Below are 17,236 nucleotides of genomic sequence, written 5' to 3'. Positions count from 1 at the left end.
ACTGCCCCGCACCCAGCACAGCAGCTGAGTTGTTTGTGTCCCCATTCACCCGCACCTCTGGCCTCCCAGTGCACAATCAGCCCTGCCGCCAAGTTTCTGTCCTTTTATTATACTTATATATATTTTTAAAGTGACAGTGATCAAAAAACATAGTAAACCAAAAAAAGAAAATGAATACTTCCCTGCTCCTGCATGCTGTTACCTGATGGCTTTAGAGTGAGGAGGACACAAAGAGAGCAAGGGAAGCAGGACCCCTGGATTTCCCTCCCTCTGTAAGATGAAGGCCGAGCCAGATCAGGGATATTCAACCCCCTGCTTGCCTGCTCTACCCAAGGGGTGTCCCACGAAGGAACCTAACACCTCGAGGAGTCACACTCTTCTTAGTAAATCTTCTTTTCTTCTAATCCTTTTTCTTTTTTTTTTTCAAGTTAAAATTCCAGACTGAGGGTTTGCAACGCTACCAACTGCTGGAGACAGTGAAATACTGAGTGACTGTAGGTGGCACTCTAGATTATGTAGCCGTGTCTGCAAAGTTTTTATTCTCTGCTTCCATCTACTGGTAGGGATGCAAAACTGACTTGTCTGGACTGATCTGGAGTATGAACAGGAAACCTGTCTAGTATCATTGTGCCCTCCTCCCCCCCCCCCCCCCCCCCCCAATCCCCCTGCATCTCATAAGGAGTTCTACTGCCAGTATCCAGCTATAATTTGCATTATAGTTTTCTGGTTGATCCTATATTAGCGCTGAAGTGGACAAGTTCAATGCCCAGAATTTTGGCTGGTAATGTTTTTCAGGGCGATTATTCCCACAGCAGTCTCAACACCGTTCTCAGATCTGTTCTGCCACTCTCTCCATCCAGAAACCGTGCTCTGAAGCTTTTGCCCTGGTGGATCAATACCTGCAGGAGCACAGGCTCTGAATGGAGGACATACAATCAAATTGATAAGGCTAAGAGGAAGAAGATTTCTAGCTGCGATTTGGAAACTATGCGAAAACCCTCAGCTCTTGTACAGTGCAGTCTAGAACAGCATCGGTTGTCTGAGGCTCTACATTTTTCTCTATCAACCTTGTTTTATTCTGTTTTTGCTTCATTTTTAGCATTTTTTCTGTAATAGTTACAATTGTTTTATAATTAGTCATTGTGGATTTTTGTTCTTTCTTTGTGGCTAGGCTAGTGTCCCTGTAATGGACATGCAGCTGGATGATCTAGCAACCTTTCTCAGCTCATCAGAATTAGATATTCTTAGCTATAAAGATCTGGTTGTTGATCACAAAATGTGGAAGCTTGAAACCAGGGAAACACAGAAAGAACACAAGCTTTTAAAAACAGGTAGGACACTTTCAAATAATTATTACATCGTTTGATCATTTGACTTCTACCTTCTTCAACTGTTTTTATGCTTGTTACTTGATTCTAAAGCATATTTGTGGTGCTCGTAAGAAAGGCAAAAAATGAAAAGATATTAAGATCCGCAACAGGTTGCGTGAAGTCCAGATAATAAGTTGGGATTTAAGAAAGCTTGTGGAATGGTCAAGATCTTAGCAGCTAAGATATAATGCAAAAGAGTTCAAACTCATGCATTTGAGATGCGAAAACTCAAGGAAGTGATATGTAATGAAGTTTGAGGTCCTGATGTACACAAAAGAGAGAGGTCTGGGAGTGACTCTTTTTGACTCCTTCAAAATGTGTACAAGGCAGCAGGAAGAGTCAGGGAAATGCTAGGAAACATAGGGAGAGGTATAACTACTAGAAAAAGAGTGGAAATGACCTTTGTAAAACTCATTGGTGAGACCTTGTTTGAAGTATTGGAGGTCTCATCTCTAGAGGGATACAGTGGAATATTGAGATAGAGCAGACTTAGGTACAGAGAAGGGTGACCAAAATGGTAAAGAGGATGGAATGATTCCCCTATGAGGAAAGGTTAAAGAGGTTAGGACTCTTTAACCTGGTGAAGAGACAGCTGAGGGGAGATATGATATAGGTCTGTAAAATAAAGAGTGGAGTGGAACGAGTAAACGTTAATCAGTTGTTTACTCTTTCAAAGACTACAAAGACTAAGGGTCACACAATGAAGTTACTATGTGATACATTTAAAACTAATAAAAGAAAATATTTTTTTACTCAATGCATAATTAAGCTCTGGAATTCATTGCCAGAAGATATGGTGAAAGCTATTAGTGTAGCTGCATTTAAAAAAAGGTTTGGTCAAGTTCCTGGAGGAAAAGTCCATTATTAATGTGAAGTTGCAGAAATCTACTTCTTATCCCAGCGATAAGCAGAATAGAATCTATCCCTTGGGATCCTGCCAGGTACTTGTGACATGGATTGATCACTGTCGGAAACAGGATACTGGGCTTGATGGACCTTTGCTTTGACTCAGTATGGCAAATCTTATATACTTATGTACTTAGATTAAAGATGGTGAAGAGGCAGGCTACAAAAATAATGCAGATTCAGTACCACAAGCCCTGTATGCAGAGACTTGCTGACCCAAATATATATACCTTAAAGGAAAGGCAGGAGAGGAGTAAATGATAAGAATATTCATATATTTCAAGGATATACATAATGGCACTAGATGTACTTTTCAGCGGAAAGGAAGTCCTAGAACTATGTGGTGGAAAAGGGGCAGAGTCAGTAAGAGAAGGAAGTATTTCTTCAAAGAGAAGATGGTGGATGCTTGGACTAAGTTCCCAATAGAGGCAGTAGGGGCTTATATAGTTTTAGAATTCTTGAAGACCTGGACCAAACATAGAGGACTCAAAGGGGCCGATGTAATAAGTTGCACTGAAGCTGCCGCGGGTTTGTGCGTGGATGTACACGTGTTTGTACGCGCGTTTTCCCGTGCAAAGCCCTATATAGGGATGTAATAAGGGTTTTGTGTGCAGGAAAAAAGCGTGTTCAAACGTGCTTCAGGCCCGTATTTTTTCCCTGCGCAAATGCATGCTAATAGCATGCAAAGGAGGCGATTAGCTAATCATAGGCAATGTAGGGAGCTGCGCTAATGCTACTGCGGGTTTTTTAATGTGGGGTTTTTACCACCATGGTCAGGACATGAGTTAAGTGTTGGTGCTAACTTGGGAGGCCTATGTCAGCATCCGAGTGTCCTGAAAACCACCTTGCTGAGCGCCTATCTCGGTGTCCGAGTGGCCAGCTTAATTAGGTGCTTTTCTGTGTGTCGGAAAGGCCAGCTTAGGTAGGTACTTCCCTAGGCACTTTTCTCAATGTCTGAGCAGCAAGATTTGCGACCAACTGAGCACCTAGTTCAGTGCCTGAGCAGCAAGATTATCTAGGTGCCTTTCTGGGCGCCCGATCATGCAGATTTGCGAGCAACTAAGCGCCTAGCTCAGCACCCAAATGGCAAGGTAAGCTAGGTGCCTTTCTGGGCGCCCTATCATAGAGATTTTTCTGCCACGAACAGAAGAGCATGAGCGGCCTGATAAGTGCCTATCTCGGCTTCAGAGTGGCCAGCTTAGCAAAGTGTTTTTCATGGCATCCGAAGTAGGCGCTTCCCTGGGCGGACAGATACATGGCCAGAAGAGCGGCAAGATTGTTGTAAATTAGCATCCATGAAAATATTTGCCATGTTTTCTGCAGCACAGTTATTTGAAATCTTAAAAATACTTTCCAGGTTCATACTTTCACTTAATAGGGAGACCTGTTCGCTTACTCACTCGCTTATTTGTGCGGATTATTGGTGCGGGTTTTGAGCGCGGATTCAGCTGCTTATTATATAGGCCCTGTTCCACGCTTAGGTACGCGCATTTTTCGATAGGTGCGTGGATTTCTGCGCACAAATCATTTGCATAATTTTTTTTTTACATCGCATGGAAGCGGCAGCTTCAGTCGCACGCAGTGATCAAAACCCGCCTTCATAATGAGTGCCTGTTTTGCCGCGGGTCTTATTACATCGGCCCCAAAGAGAGGAGAAAGTGAACATAAAACAGAGATCAACTAGGGGCTGTCAATGGGGAAAATGGGCAGATTAGAAGGACCTGCAAGGCTTTCTCTGCTGATAGTTTTTATGCAATAAAACTGTTATTGTGTCTGCACTTCTTCAAAACTTGCTTGTGTGTCTTCTCAGATTTTTTATTGCAAGACATATGATTTTTTTTTTTTTTTTTTTTTAAATCTTAAGAAGAAGAGGACAGTCTTCTGGTCATGGATGTCCAAGCAAAGACTCCGGATGATCCTGCTGGCCCTCTGACCCTCGAAAGGCAGAGCAGTGGAAGTTCTCTCAGTGTATCTTCATTCTTAGACGTTCCTCCTGTCAGCCTAGACAAAAGCAGGCTATTAACCTATGAAGACATGGAAGCGTTTGGGAATACATATCGAGAGAGACGAAGAAAGGCAAAGGTGCAATAAGAGCCGTATGCGTTCTGTTCAGGTCCTGCTTCTCAGTGTGGCTGCAAACCATAGCTTTGGGGCAGGAGAGGAGATCCAGCTAATGAAAGCTCACCGATACTGAGCTCATAAAGGAACCTTTGCCGGTTTCACTTAGAAGTCCAGTGCCTTTTCTCCAGCAAAGAGGTAGCAGGGAATGCCTTGAGAGGCACAGTCTGATAGCAGCAACACTCCCCTCCTCCCAAGAGACACAGATAATAAAGAAAGCTGTTTTAGCTCAAATCCAGGATTTTTTGGATATCATCAAATTCTTGGACAAGAAACTGTTGGGGTTCAGAAAGGAATACTGGACACAAACAGTTCTTGTTGCCCTATTTGATGATTTATTGCAGGCTATGGACTTGGGGACTACCTCATGTCTGGTATTTAGACCTGTCTGTCATTTTTAATAAAGTGGGCCACCACATTTTGTTAAGTCGCCCTGATTGAAGCAGGGCTCCAAGGTGGTTTAATTTGTTTCTTGTGGGAAGATACCAGCACCAAGAACATATTTCTTACAGAGTTATGCAGTGGGGCAATTCTTTCCCTTTTATAGTTTAATTTATATCAGAAGCCTTTAGGAGCATTTGGTTTACAATCCCACCTTTTTGCTGACATTTAGTTGTTTTCTTCAATGGAGGAGTCAGTGTCTAATATTAGACTCCTGCTTGTCTGTTGTCTCGAAGTGGATGGTGACAAACCAATGCCTCTAAATTCTGGAAAGACAGAGCTTTCAGCTCCTCAGCCAGACCTCTTTACTCTAACCATAAATGGATGTGTGTTGTCAGGAGGTCTATAATCTGGAGATTCGCATAGAGACTATTAGAGCTTCATATGCAAACTTCTAATGAGGTGAAGAATGCTTATTGCTATCTTTTTGTTCTTTGGCAGCTGAGACCTTATTTTTTGCAGGAACATCTGCCCGTTTTCATTCATGCTGCAGTAATGTCTTTCTTGGATCATTGCAGTCAGGGCCGGTGCATACCAATAGGAGGTCGCCTGGGGGGGGGGGGGGGGGCGGGACCAAGGCAGAAGGTTTGCCTAGAGCGCCTAATACCCTTGCACTGGCCCCGATTCCAACGCACTGTACTTAAGGTCTTTCAGGACCCTGCAGCAAGTCTAGAATTCTGTGGCTCGAATGCTGATTGGCCTATTCAATTAAGGATCACATTGAGCCAATTTTGCAAGCTTTACATTGGCTTCCTGTGAGGTTCAGAGTGTGGTTTAAAGTTTTGTGCCTTACTATCAATCCCTTACATGGTCTAGATTTGATTTTATATCCAGGAGTGGCTTGTTCCTTAATCCCCAAATCACCTCTTTGGTGATATGGTCTCAAGACAACTTTCTCTTGGAACTGCCCTCTCTTATTAAGTTCTGGCTATGTTGTACTAGGAATCAAGCATTTTTCTGTGCCTTTCCACAGCCTTCATCATGCCATTTGGTGACTGATTATGTGGCTTATTCACTCTTTGAAGATGTGGCTCTTTGAGCAAGCATTTGGGCCTTGATTTATGATTTATATTTATTTTAATCGTGTTTATGATAGTCTTCAGTGTAGTTAATTAAAATGTGTGTTCATATTTTGGTTTGGGCTGGCAACTAGCTCATTATGGGCATGAGGAACTTGATCTGCCTTGTTCAGTTTTATTTAAGTATATTATTGTAATTCTACTTTTGAGTATTGTTATGGTTTTTATTGATTTCTGATTGTATTATTATGCTGTTACTCTCCTCAAAATGAGGCTATGAGTAAAAAGTTTGCTAAATAGCAATAGTGGGCCCCCAGGGGGAAACAGTGCAATAGCAGTAAGAGAACACCCCCAGCAGGGTCAGGAGAGAGCCATGTGGGCATTAGGAGATTTGAGGATCTGTTTATGGTTTGGATGTTGCTGCTTGTACAACAGAGCCTTTTAGTTTTTGACTTGGATGGTATTTAGTGGTAGTCCCAGGCCCTTTGTGAGAGATGGAGGCCTGGGCTAGGATGGGGAGGGTTCTCTTGGGACAGTGCCTTATCTTATATTCTGGAGATATAGAAGAATGTGCTTTATTATATACTGATGTATTTAATGCTGATGTTATGTTTTGAAAAGGGTGGGATATAAATGAGATTGTAATTGCGGTAACTGCAAGGCACCTTGAGCTCTAGGTGGAAATGCTGCTTCTTCTCTAGGACACATTGCTTATCAGATGCCAGCCTACTTTCTGTCTGCTTTCTCCCTTAAGAGTACCGCTCCATTACTGGAGTCGTTGGAGAAGTGCCAGATGATGCAGACAGGGATCGCAGCCATCGATAAAAACTGCATGCCCTCGACTCTGGGCGGTGATACCAGGGAGGCAGTGAATAACTTCAGGAAAAAGTGCTTCTTGGACTACTTGAATGTGTTGCATCTCTGTCAGCAGTACGACGTTTCCCTGTCAGAGGAGCTGCTGCAAAAAGGTAGAAAGACCAAGGGAGGAGAGAAGAAACTAGAAGTTAAAATGCCAGCGCAAGACCGATATCCTGTATTACTTTGCGTCATCTGTTGTGTTTTTTTGTCCCCCCCCCCCCCAATAGCTCTTTTGTTTCCTGGAGACAATCTGCTGTATGATCCTAAGCGACTGCGAAAGACCAAGCGGGCAAGGGGCCCTTTCTCAGCCTCCGGCAAGTTCACAAGTGCTAGGCTGCCTCCGTCAAGTACTTACAAGCAGCTGCTAAAGAGCAGGCAGCCTGGGGCCCTTTCTGCACCCTTCAGCAAGACGGCAGCTGCTGGGCTGCATCTGTTAGGCGACACTGAATGGCAGAGGTCCAGGGAAACTGGGACTCCTTCGCTCTCTGGCAGGATGACCGCCACTGGACTGCGTGGGTTGCGTGAACGCTCGCTGAAGCTCAGACAGCCTGGGTCTCCTTTCTTACCTTCTGAGTTCCTGAAGAGCGGTCAGGCTGGGGTCACATTACCTTCGGGCCAATTTACAGTGGAAGGGAGATCGTTTCTCACCTATAAGAAAAGTGGCGGTACCTCCAAGAAAAAATCCAGGTTTATGTTATCAGCATTTATTATGTCTATAAACACTGTCACAGCACACAGACACACAGCGTACTGCCAAGAATTCTCAAGCTTTGCTTCTAAAACTGTCTCCCCTGTTGAAAAAATTCCTCGGCACAATTGTACCTCATGTATATAAATTAGTTAAACTATTATACCTGTATATTTCGGTTTTATTTTTCATTATTTTTTGTTAGATTTGGCAGCCCCCCCCCCCCCCCCCCAAAAAAAAACCAACCAAACCCTTTCATAGACCCCTACAGGTTCCCAGATTCCTGGCTGAATAGCCTTGAAAGTTGAAAAGTTCCTTTCCCCCAAGGGCTCACAGACCAAGTCAAAGAAGACTTAAGAGTAAGCCATAAGGGGATGCTGCACTGCCAACGCTTAGAGCTCTATAAAATGCAGCACTGATTTATCCATTATATTGTAAAATGAAAAAGCCATAACAACATGATAAAAAAATCTGCACTACATACCCTCAAGGTAGTTCTCAGTGCAACAGAAACCACCTGCCTTTCAGGCCGATTCAGTAAAAATCGCAGGAGAGCGGGCAAAGGCCACGCTCCTATGCGTGCGATTCAGGGGGGAAGAAAATGCTAATGAGGGCCCGCGGTAAAAAGAGGCGCTAGGGACACTAGCTCAATTTTTCCGGCGTCGGTTCTCAGACCCGCTGACAGCTACAGGTTCAGAAAACGGACCCCGGCATAATTGAGCGTCTGTCTTCTGACCCGCGAGAACATTAAAAATTTTTTTTTAAATTTTTTTTAAATTTTGGGGCCTCCAACTTAATATCGCTATGATATTAAGTCGGAGGGTGCACAGAAAAGCAGTTTTTTCTGCTTTTCTGTGCACTTTCCCGGTGCCGGCAGAAATTAACACCAGCCTTTGAGCAGGCGTTAATTTCTTAAAGTAAAATGTGCGGATTGGCTGCACATTTTACTTTCTGTATCGCACGGGAATAACTAATAGGCCCATCAACATGCATTTGCATGTTGCAGGCGCTATTAGTTTCGGGGGGGTTGGGCGCACTTTTTCGACGCGCTATTACCCCTTACTGTATAAGGGGTAAAGCTAGCGCGTCAAAAACGCACGTCCAACCCCCCCCCCCCCCGAAACTAATAACGCCTGCAAAATGCAAATGCTCCGCAGGAGCGCACTGTACTGTATCGGCCCGTTTGCCAGTAATGGTGTGTTTTCATCTGCAGCTTGCCATACCCTTCGAGAGAATATGTTAACTGCGTGAAGGAGAAGCTGCGAGGGGAGCCTCAGAGGAAGCATCAGGCGCTGGACTCTTGGATCACATTTGAGGACTACGAGCAGATGCTCAAGTCAGTATAAAGCTTGTGTCACTTTTCACTTCTCTTCGCAGGTTTTCAGTACTGCTGTCTGATTTTCCAGCGGAATCGGACTCTGGTCTGCCAAATTCCAGAGCTGTGCAAATGTACAATTATCTGCATTTTTCTCATGCTGTAAAGAGAGAAATGTGGGCCCACTTGGGGGTGTAGGACCTTTTGTGTGAACCCTGCCGGTTTACAGAGCAGCTGTTCTTTTAAATGGAACAGAGAACCAGGCTCTGTAAGCAATTCCTTCCCTATATTGAGTACTGGTGATCTGTAACTGATTCCTTCTCCGAGCTGAGGTGACATAATATTCTTACGTATTGATGTATGCAGGTCACGTAATGCTACCCAGTAGTGCTAAAGCAGTGCTTACTGTTCTTTTATTATCAGGTACTTGCTTGTGCCTAAATTTAGATGTGCAGAGCCTGGGCCAAGGCTTTTTTGTGAACAGGTGAAAGTAGTACTTGATATTGACCTGAATTGGCCATGATGGACCATTGGTCATACCCAATATGGCTCTTTTTAGTCTTAGTTATCTGATAAAGCCCACAACCAAGGACACTATAGAGGTCAATATTCAAAAGCTGTTTATTTATTTATCTATTTATTTATTTAAAAGTATTTATTACCCGCACCTCCAAATAGTTCGGGGCAGTGTACAAAAGAACATCTAAACAGCAAACATGGCTTATTAAGCTACTTATCTGGCTAAATTATAGCCAGATAAGTGGTTTAAGTAGTTATCTGGCTTGATTGGACCCTTTGCCTGTCCCAGTATGGCATTTTCTTATGTTTCTTAATTTATCTGGATAAAAAAAGGGTGTTTCACGGGCATGCCTGGGAGGGATAGAGTTATCCAGCTAACATAGCCAAATATCAGGTACATCCGGCCAGGTTAGCCAGATAACTTTAGACCTATATTCCTTAAACACATCACTCTCAAAAAATTATTTGGGGGAGGGTCAGTAACAGAGGTAAATGATCAGTGCATTTCTTTCCTTGTAAATAACAGAATCCCTTTGGAAATTATGTGCTCCATGGAGTTTACCTTTCCAGTTATTTTATTACTAATACAATGCAATAATAACTTTCTATTCTCATGGCAGTTTTAATACATAAGTAATAAAATAATATAGCAAAACTGGGAAACTACAGACCGGTTAGCCTGACTTCAGTGCCTGGAAAAATAGTGGAAAGTGTTCTAAACATCAAAATCATAGAACATATAGAAAGACATGGTTTAATGGAACAAAGTCAGCATGGTTTTACCCAGGGCAAGTCTTGCCTCACAAATCTGCTTCACTTTTTTGAAGGAGTTAATAAACATGTGGATAAAGGTGAACCGGTAGACATAGTGTACTTGGATTTTCAGAAGGCATTTGACAAAGTTCCTCATGAGAGGCTTCTAGGAAAAGTAAAAAGTCATGGGAGAGGTGGCGATGTCCTTTCATGGATTGCAAACTGGCTAAAAGACAAGAAACAGAGAGTAGGATTAAATGGACAATTTTCTCAGTGGAAGGGAGTGGAAGGGAGTGGACAGTGGAGTGCCTCAGGGATCTGTATTGGGAACCTTACTTTTCAATATATTTATAAATGATCTGGAAAGAAATACGACGAGTGAGATAATCAAATTTGCAGATGACACAAAATTGTTCAGAGTAGTTAAATCACAAGCAGATTGTGATAAATTGCAGGAAGACCTTGTGAGACTGGAAAATTGGGCATCCAAATGGCAGATGAAATTTAATGTGGATAAGTGCAAGGTGATGCATATAGGGAAAAATAACCCATGCTATAATTACACAATGTTGGGTTCCATATTAGGTGCTACAACCCAAGAAAGAGATCTAGGTGTCATAACTGATAGATGCAAGATTCCCTCATTCCTTTCCCCCCTCATTACCCCCTTTTGTTTCACAACTTTCCCACAAATCACACCACACTTTCTTTGGAGTAATAAAGGCCGCAGTTTATTAACCGACCCGAGCCTCGCCAAGTACTTATAATACAATATATAACAATCCCCCCCCCCCCATTCGGGTAACAGTCCAACAGCGCCCCCCACCGTTTCCAGTGGTAGAGCATTCCCCTGTAAACAGTCCAACAGCGCCCCCCACCGTTTCCAGTGGTAGAGCATCCCCCTGTAAAGCCTCCGAGCATCGGCCCCCCTCTTGCTCTTTGGCAATCTCGTGCAGCAGCCCCCCCTGCACTGCACAAGATTCCCCCCCCTTTGTAAACTTTAACAACACAATGCAATAAACAACATTTGAGGCTCGGGTTTACCGCCACTGCGACAAATACAACATTCTACTGAAAACACACCTTCTACTATACCGGGTGGGAGGGTGGGCAAGCCTCAACCTGTTCCCTCATTCGTTCCTCACCGACTGGCAGTTATTCCCCCCCCCCTTCTTTCCTTTTCTCCCCCTATCCACCAATCTATGCCTCCTATTTGAATTCTACTCCCCCCATTGGCTACTGTCTCCTTAACGTCGCCTCCCCCCCTTTCCTGTCCCCTTAACCTAATATCCCGCCCTTCCTTTTCGCTCTCTTGACTACAGTTATGTTCGCAGGGCAAGACAGGCTCGCCCTGCTTGAACTAGTGGATAACACATTGAAATCGTCGGTTCAGTGTGCTGCGGCAGTTAAAAAAGCAAACAGAATGTTGGGAATTATTAGAAAGGGAATGGTGAATAAAACGGAAAATGTCATAATGCCTCTGTATCGCTCCATGGTGAGACCGCACCTTGAATACTGTGTACAATTCTGGTCGCCGCATCTCAAAAAAGATATAATTGCGATGGAGAAGGTACAGAGAAGGGCTACCAAAATGATAAGGGGAATGGAACAACTTCCCTACGAGGAAAGACTAAAGCGGTTAGGACTTTTCAGCTTGGAGAAGAGACGACTGAGGGGGGATATGATAGAGGTGTTTAAAATCATGAGAGGTCTAGAACGGGTAGATGTGAATCGGTTATTTACTCTTTCGGATAGTAGAAAGACTAGGGGGCACTCCATGAAGTTAGAGTGGGGCACATTTAAAACTAATCGGAGAAAGTTCTTTTTTACTCAATGCACAATTAAACTCTGGAATTTGTTACCAGAGGATGTGGTTAGTGCAGTTAGTATAGCTGTGTTTAAAAAAGGATTGGATAAGTTCTTGGAGGAGAAGTCCATTACCTGCTATTAAGTTCACTTAGAGAATAGACACTGACATTAGCAATGGTAACATGAAATAGACTTTGTTTTTGGGTACTTGCCAGGTTCTTATGGCCTGGATTGGCCACTGTTGGAAACGGGATGCTGGGCTTGATGGACCCTTGGTCTGACCCAGTATGGCATTTTCTTATGTTCTTATGTACAAAACAATCCAATCCGCATAACACACTATAATATTCCTTTCACCTGCTAGACCAGTCCATTACACTTGGGATTCTTCCAGATCAGCTGTGGAAGTCATAGGGCACATCCCCTTGATGATCTCATTCATGGTCATAAAGGGGTTGTGGCTGCAAGTCTTTGCCAGTAGTCTCTGTCTCCTGCAGCTATGGACAAGTGTAGATGGACATTATCCTAGAGACTGAATGCGGTCCTGGCTTGGTTGAGATTAGATCTCCTGGGGCAGCGGTTCCTTGGGATTGCCTTTCCCCATTGGAGCAGCCTCCCAAGAAGAGCCCTGGTGGAAGGCACCTAGGTGTGGATCTCTGATTCCCTAGGGAGTAGAGGATCCTGAAGTACCTGGCCCTATTAGAGGAATTATTCCCTTAGAGTGGGACCTCGGGTTCCCTTTCTTGACTCTGTCTCTCTCTCTCTCTGCTCCCTCCTCTCTGGTGCCTTTTGTGCTGTGGCTCGGCCTCTGTGACTCCCGGGTCATACTGGAGACATAAAGTTAAAAAAAAAAAAAAGAGAGACAGTACATGGCGACAGTGAAACAGCAGAGCCACAGGCTGGATGCGGTCATGCAAGAGCAGTGCAGCAGTCCTTGGAGGAGTGAATAACTGGGGGACTTGCTGGGGGAAGAAGCCCAGTAACAGGTGAGGCACACTGTGCTTTGAGTTAACAGAGCTGTGGGAGTCGTGGCAACAAAGCAGATAGGCTTGTAAAAAAAAAAAAAAAAAGAGAGAACAAGCTGGGAAAATACTCTGGGGCAACAGGTGTGTGTACTGCTAAGCTAAAAGGGTCCCTAGCATGGCCAGGTTTTTTGTCAAGCATGTGATGGAGGACTTAGGCCTGCCATCGCAGATAAGCCCAAGGAGGTGCTCCTCCATGTAGGGGATGAGCTGCGGGAGGGGGCTGGGCTGGCAGCAGCTTTACCACCTGGGACTCAGAGGGAGGAGAAGCTGCTGCCTCCTGGACAGCCAGGCCAAATTGCATCCCAAGCAGAAGGGGGGATCCTTGAGAAAGGTGGCAGACAGGCAAATGCCTTTGGCTTGATTCTGCAAGGGGCTCAGTGGAACTGCACCTATGGGTTTTCCCCTGGAATTTGTACTAGTAATGCACCAGACTTTCTGCACTACGTAGAAGCCTGGCTGTAGTGTTGGTTTAAGTTCCCCTGGTCAAGAGTCGATGGAGGGCGGGCGTGGGGGCCCCCTATGCACCTACAAGGAGCCCTCACTCTCAAAGCATTACCTTCTTACAGCCACACCAGATTCAAAAGAGAGGACAGGTTAGTGGATATGTCAGAGCCTAATGTTCCCCCCCCCCCAAGCTCACAGGAGGAAGAACAGTGCTTGTCGCAGGAAGAGAGCTCCTCCATTCTAAGACCGTTTCAGAAAGAGGCGCTATTGGCCCTCATTACCAGTGTGCGGACAGCCCTGAGGATCCTTGGCGCTATGCTGGAAGATTTGACAGAAAGTGACCCCAGGGTGTCTTCCTTTTATCTGAATCAGATAGTGTCATTACCAGCCTTTTGAAGAAAGGACTATAAAGGTACGGGCAAAAGACTGCACCTCCTGGACATATGTTGGGCTGTCTTAATATACTTGAATGTGATGAACCCATTCAGGAAATCTGATAGGCTTTTCATGTTGTTTGGGTGGGATTACAAAAGGGAGATGCAGCTTCCAAGGCTACATTAGCGAGGTGGGTCAAAGATTTGATCATCTCAGCCTACATACTTAATAGTAGTCAAGCACTGGGGATGCTCTGCGCTCACTCTACAAGGATTGAATCAGCATCCTAGGCAGAAATTGGTCTCCCTAGGTGAGATCTGCAGGTCTGCCACCTGGTCATTCCTGCACTCCTTTTCCAAGCTCAGCAGGCTGGATGTACAGGTGGAGGAGGTCATGGCATTTGGATGTGGGCAGCCCTGACTTTCACTCAGCCTAGGGGAAACTTTTGTGTCTCCCAAATATAATGGACTGGTCTATTAGGCGAAAAGGAAGGTAAAATTGTTCTTGCCTGATAATTTTCTTTCCTTGAGTCCTACTAGACTGGTCCAAGGTCCAGCCTGGAATACAGAGGCCATAAGTAGAGATGCCTGAAGTAATATGGCTCCCTTGCTTTCTCTTCCTCTTTTCTTGCTTTCCTCTTTGCCCTCCTTCAAGAGGGGAAGAACCTCAAGGGACAAAAAAAAGAAGGGTTTTCTTCATAGATAAAAGGGGTAAGTTGGGGGTCCATATCCGGTGGTGTTTGACAGAGGGTTGCTGGCATGAGCCTGCAGCTACTTCCCCTTTATGACCAAAAATGACATCATCTAGAGAGTGTGCCCTCTGTCTCCGACAGCTGAGGCATGGGGAGAATCCCAAGTGTAATGGACTGGTCTAGCAGAACTCAAGGAAAGAAAATTATCAGGTAAGAACAATTTTTAACATATGTAAATAGGATGGATCAATTGATTAAATCTATTATTTAAATATATTGTGGTATGATACAATGTGATATAGCATAGGCAAATATGACAACGCTCTTATAACTGAGCACTGTTATAATCATTTACCAAACATTCTCTTTAGTGTTCCAGTCTTTTTTTGTCTTTTAATTAAAAAAGACAAAGACTCAAACACTAAAGAGAACGTTTGGTAAATGTGCTGTGAGTTATGAGATGTCATGTTTGACAATGCTCTAGCATGTTACATGATACCACAATATATTTAAACAATATATTTAATCAATTTATTCATCCTGTTTATATATTAGTAATACTATAGCAACGCACACCAATTCCCTTGATAAACATAAAGGCTTACTGAACAGCATCTTAACCACCTTCCTACTTCCACCTTCCTCCTTGGCACAGGCATGATGGAAACTTAAGTTAAAAGCTCTGCCCAGTTTTGCCTAGACTCATTCATAATAGATGTGTTCTTTTTCATCCCCTAGAAATTTGAGAAGTCGATATGCTCACCTGTTCTTCTCTCCATCGTCAAATGCATTTTGGCCAGGATCGATGTTGGATAAACTGCGACTTTATCTCCCAAATGAGAAGTTGAGGCCAGAAGAATGTCTTTTCAGCTATGTGGAACCAAAGTCCTTTCTTTAACCCAACAACTGCATGGACAGATGCAGCTCGCCAAGCCCTGACCAGGGACTTCTGTAGACATTGAACTCAGAGTTATTAGTATTTGCAAGGGAGGGGGGGGGGGGGGGCAGGGGGAGGGAAAGTATTGAATTCTTCAGGGGTTTCAGCCCTAAAACAAATGTTTTATGTAATCACTGCAGTTATTAAAGGTGATCCACTTGTTTTATTATCAACATCACCTTTGCAAGTACTGAGCAGGGAACTCAGGATGAAGAGTACAAGACAACCACTGCATTTAATTTCAAGGGCTAGATGTGCATAAGGATGCTGGGCCCTGAAAGCAATCCTGGTTCGCGTGAATGCTCCATCCTCTTGAAGCCCCTTGTCTGTGAGCTGAGGAGTAAGAAACACTAAGGAAATGTCAGTTCTACCCAGAATGAAGCTTAAAAGCTGCTCACGGGAAGGAAACCTTAGATCAGTCTGGGTAGAACTGACATTTCCTTAGTGTTTCTTACTCCTCAGCTCACAGACAAGGGCTTCAAGAGGATGGAGCTGGCCAGGTTTTACATTGTGCTGGCACCTCTGCTATGTGAATATCTGAGAGTAAATTTAATGTAGGAGTTTCCAGCAAAAGTAGAAAATTTCTGAAAATCTGCAATACAGGTCTAAAAAGTTGCTGCCTCCACAGGCTCACATGACTCTTATTGTGGGGCTTGACTGTTAGTGACCAGACATAGAAATTTGTCAGATCTAACGAGGTTTATGGATTTGGATCTCCAGCAAGTTCTAGGCTGTATTGTGGTCTGGGATTATCAGTGCTGCTGAGAGAAGGACCACAGCCAAGAGCTATTGGGCAAAGGCGAGGAGTTGCAGCCTAGCATTGCTAAAGAAGACAAATGAAGCCCAGTCCAGCACTGCTAAATGAAAAGAAAGAAGGAATGACCTGTGAAGTCTAGAAGAATGCATTTAGTCAAATGCAGCAGCCTGAGGGAGGAGAGGGGGAATGAGGAGTAAGAAAAAGGGAAAAATAGATTAGTGGGAAAAATCCTGGAGAGGTGAAGGAGGGAAAGAAATTGCTTGTACCAGAAAATAGATGTAGGTGTAAGTGCAAAGGAAGGTTTGGGCAGAAAGATAAGGAGGGATTGTCAAAACCATTATAGGATTGTGCTGCATGCATCTGCGCTGCAGCTCTTCTGATTTCTTAGTGACAGCAGCAGCTTTTTGGGAAAAGGGTTAAGGGTGGTGGAAGGGTAACAATTTCTTCTTCCAGCTCAGTCAGACAAGCTTTTGCTAGGGCTACAGCTCCATGAGCTTTCATTTGCAAACCCATTATTTTTTTTTCTCTCATTTTTAATTTTCCCCTCACCATCCATCCAACCAGGAAGTAATCCTTGGCCAGGGGTGGCTTGTCAGTTTTCACGGACCCTTGGGCTGTAGTAGGGCATACTGCAGCAGGTGGACATATCCTGATGAGGGATAGAAAGGAGCTTCGCCTTTACCAACTGTCTTCCCCAAAGGTTGGGCCCTTGGGTTCTGATGGCTGGCAGGTCTTAGGTGGGTCCCAGGGATGGTCCAAGGAGCACAAGTCAGAGTCCAGGCGAAGATCAGGACAGTCTGAATACAGCGGAATCCAAGAGTCACACCGGGAGTAGAGGTAGGCAGCAGGCAGCATAATCCGGAAGATGGGCTAAGGGCGGCAGGTAGCAGACCACAAATCCAGGCAGGGGTCAGATGTGGGCAGGGGTGGATTGGCGTGTCGGGGGATCGGGCATCCCCCGGTGGGCCGGTCGCTCTAGTCACGTGGTCTGCCGAGTGTGGCTGTGACAGAGATGCGCTCGGCAGACCATGTGGTATCCCCTGGGCCCGCCGGGGCGGCGAATCCCCGGGCCGGTCGTCATCGGGAATCCACCCCTGGATGTGCGCAGCAATCCAGGGAAGTCCAAGTCCAAGCTAAGGTCAAAACCAGAAGATCAAGGAGAGAAGAACAGGATAAACACAGGGCCAAGAACAGACCAAGCAGGGGCAGGA

The 17,236-nt window shown here is 44.6% G+C and overlaps 1 protein-coding gene across 6 annotated transcripts in view; it reads left to right on the top strand.

Moving 5' to 3' along the window:
- The window catches only part of LOC115091272 (EF-hand calcium-binding domain-containing protein 12-like), a 61,995-nt gene extending 46,681 nt beyond the window's left edge, over nt 1–15,314 (top strand). For 5 of the 6 annotated variants that reach the window (XM_029601425.1, XM_029601426.1, XM_029601424.1 and 2 more), the window contains 6 exons: nt 1,172–1,331; nt 4,141–4,358; nt 6,609–6,822; nt 6,940–7,399; nt 8,614–8,736; nt 15,070–15,314. In XM_029601425.1, the coding sequence (XP_029457285.1) occupies nt 1,172–1,331; nt 4,141–4,358; nt 6,609–6,822; nt 6,940–7,399; nt 8,614–8,736; nt 15,070–15,229 (1,335 nt within the window). In that variant the 3' untranslated portion in view covers nt 15,230–15,314. The remainder of the gene's footprint in view (nt 1–1,171; nt 1,332–4,140; nt 4,359–6,608; nt 6,823–6,939; nt 7,400–8,613; nt 8,737–15,069) is intronic. The other variant, XM_029601429.1, reaches the window with a different exon arrangement.
- Nucleotides 15,315–17,236: the final 1,922 nt, after the last annotated feature.

This window comes from Rhinatrema bivittatum, chromosome 4, assembly GCF_901001135.1.
Source record: "Rhinatrema bivittatum chromosome 4, aRhiBiv1.1, whole genome shotgun sequence".
NCBI lineage: Eukaryota > Metazoa > Chordata > Amphibia > Gymnophiona > Rhinatrematidae > Rhinatrema > Rhinatrema bivittatum.
Note: the sequence above shows the minus strand (reverse complement) of the source record. Positions and strands in the feature narration are given on the sequence as shown.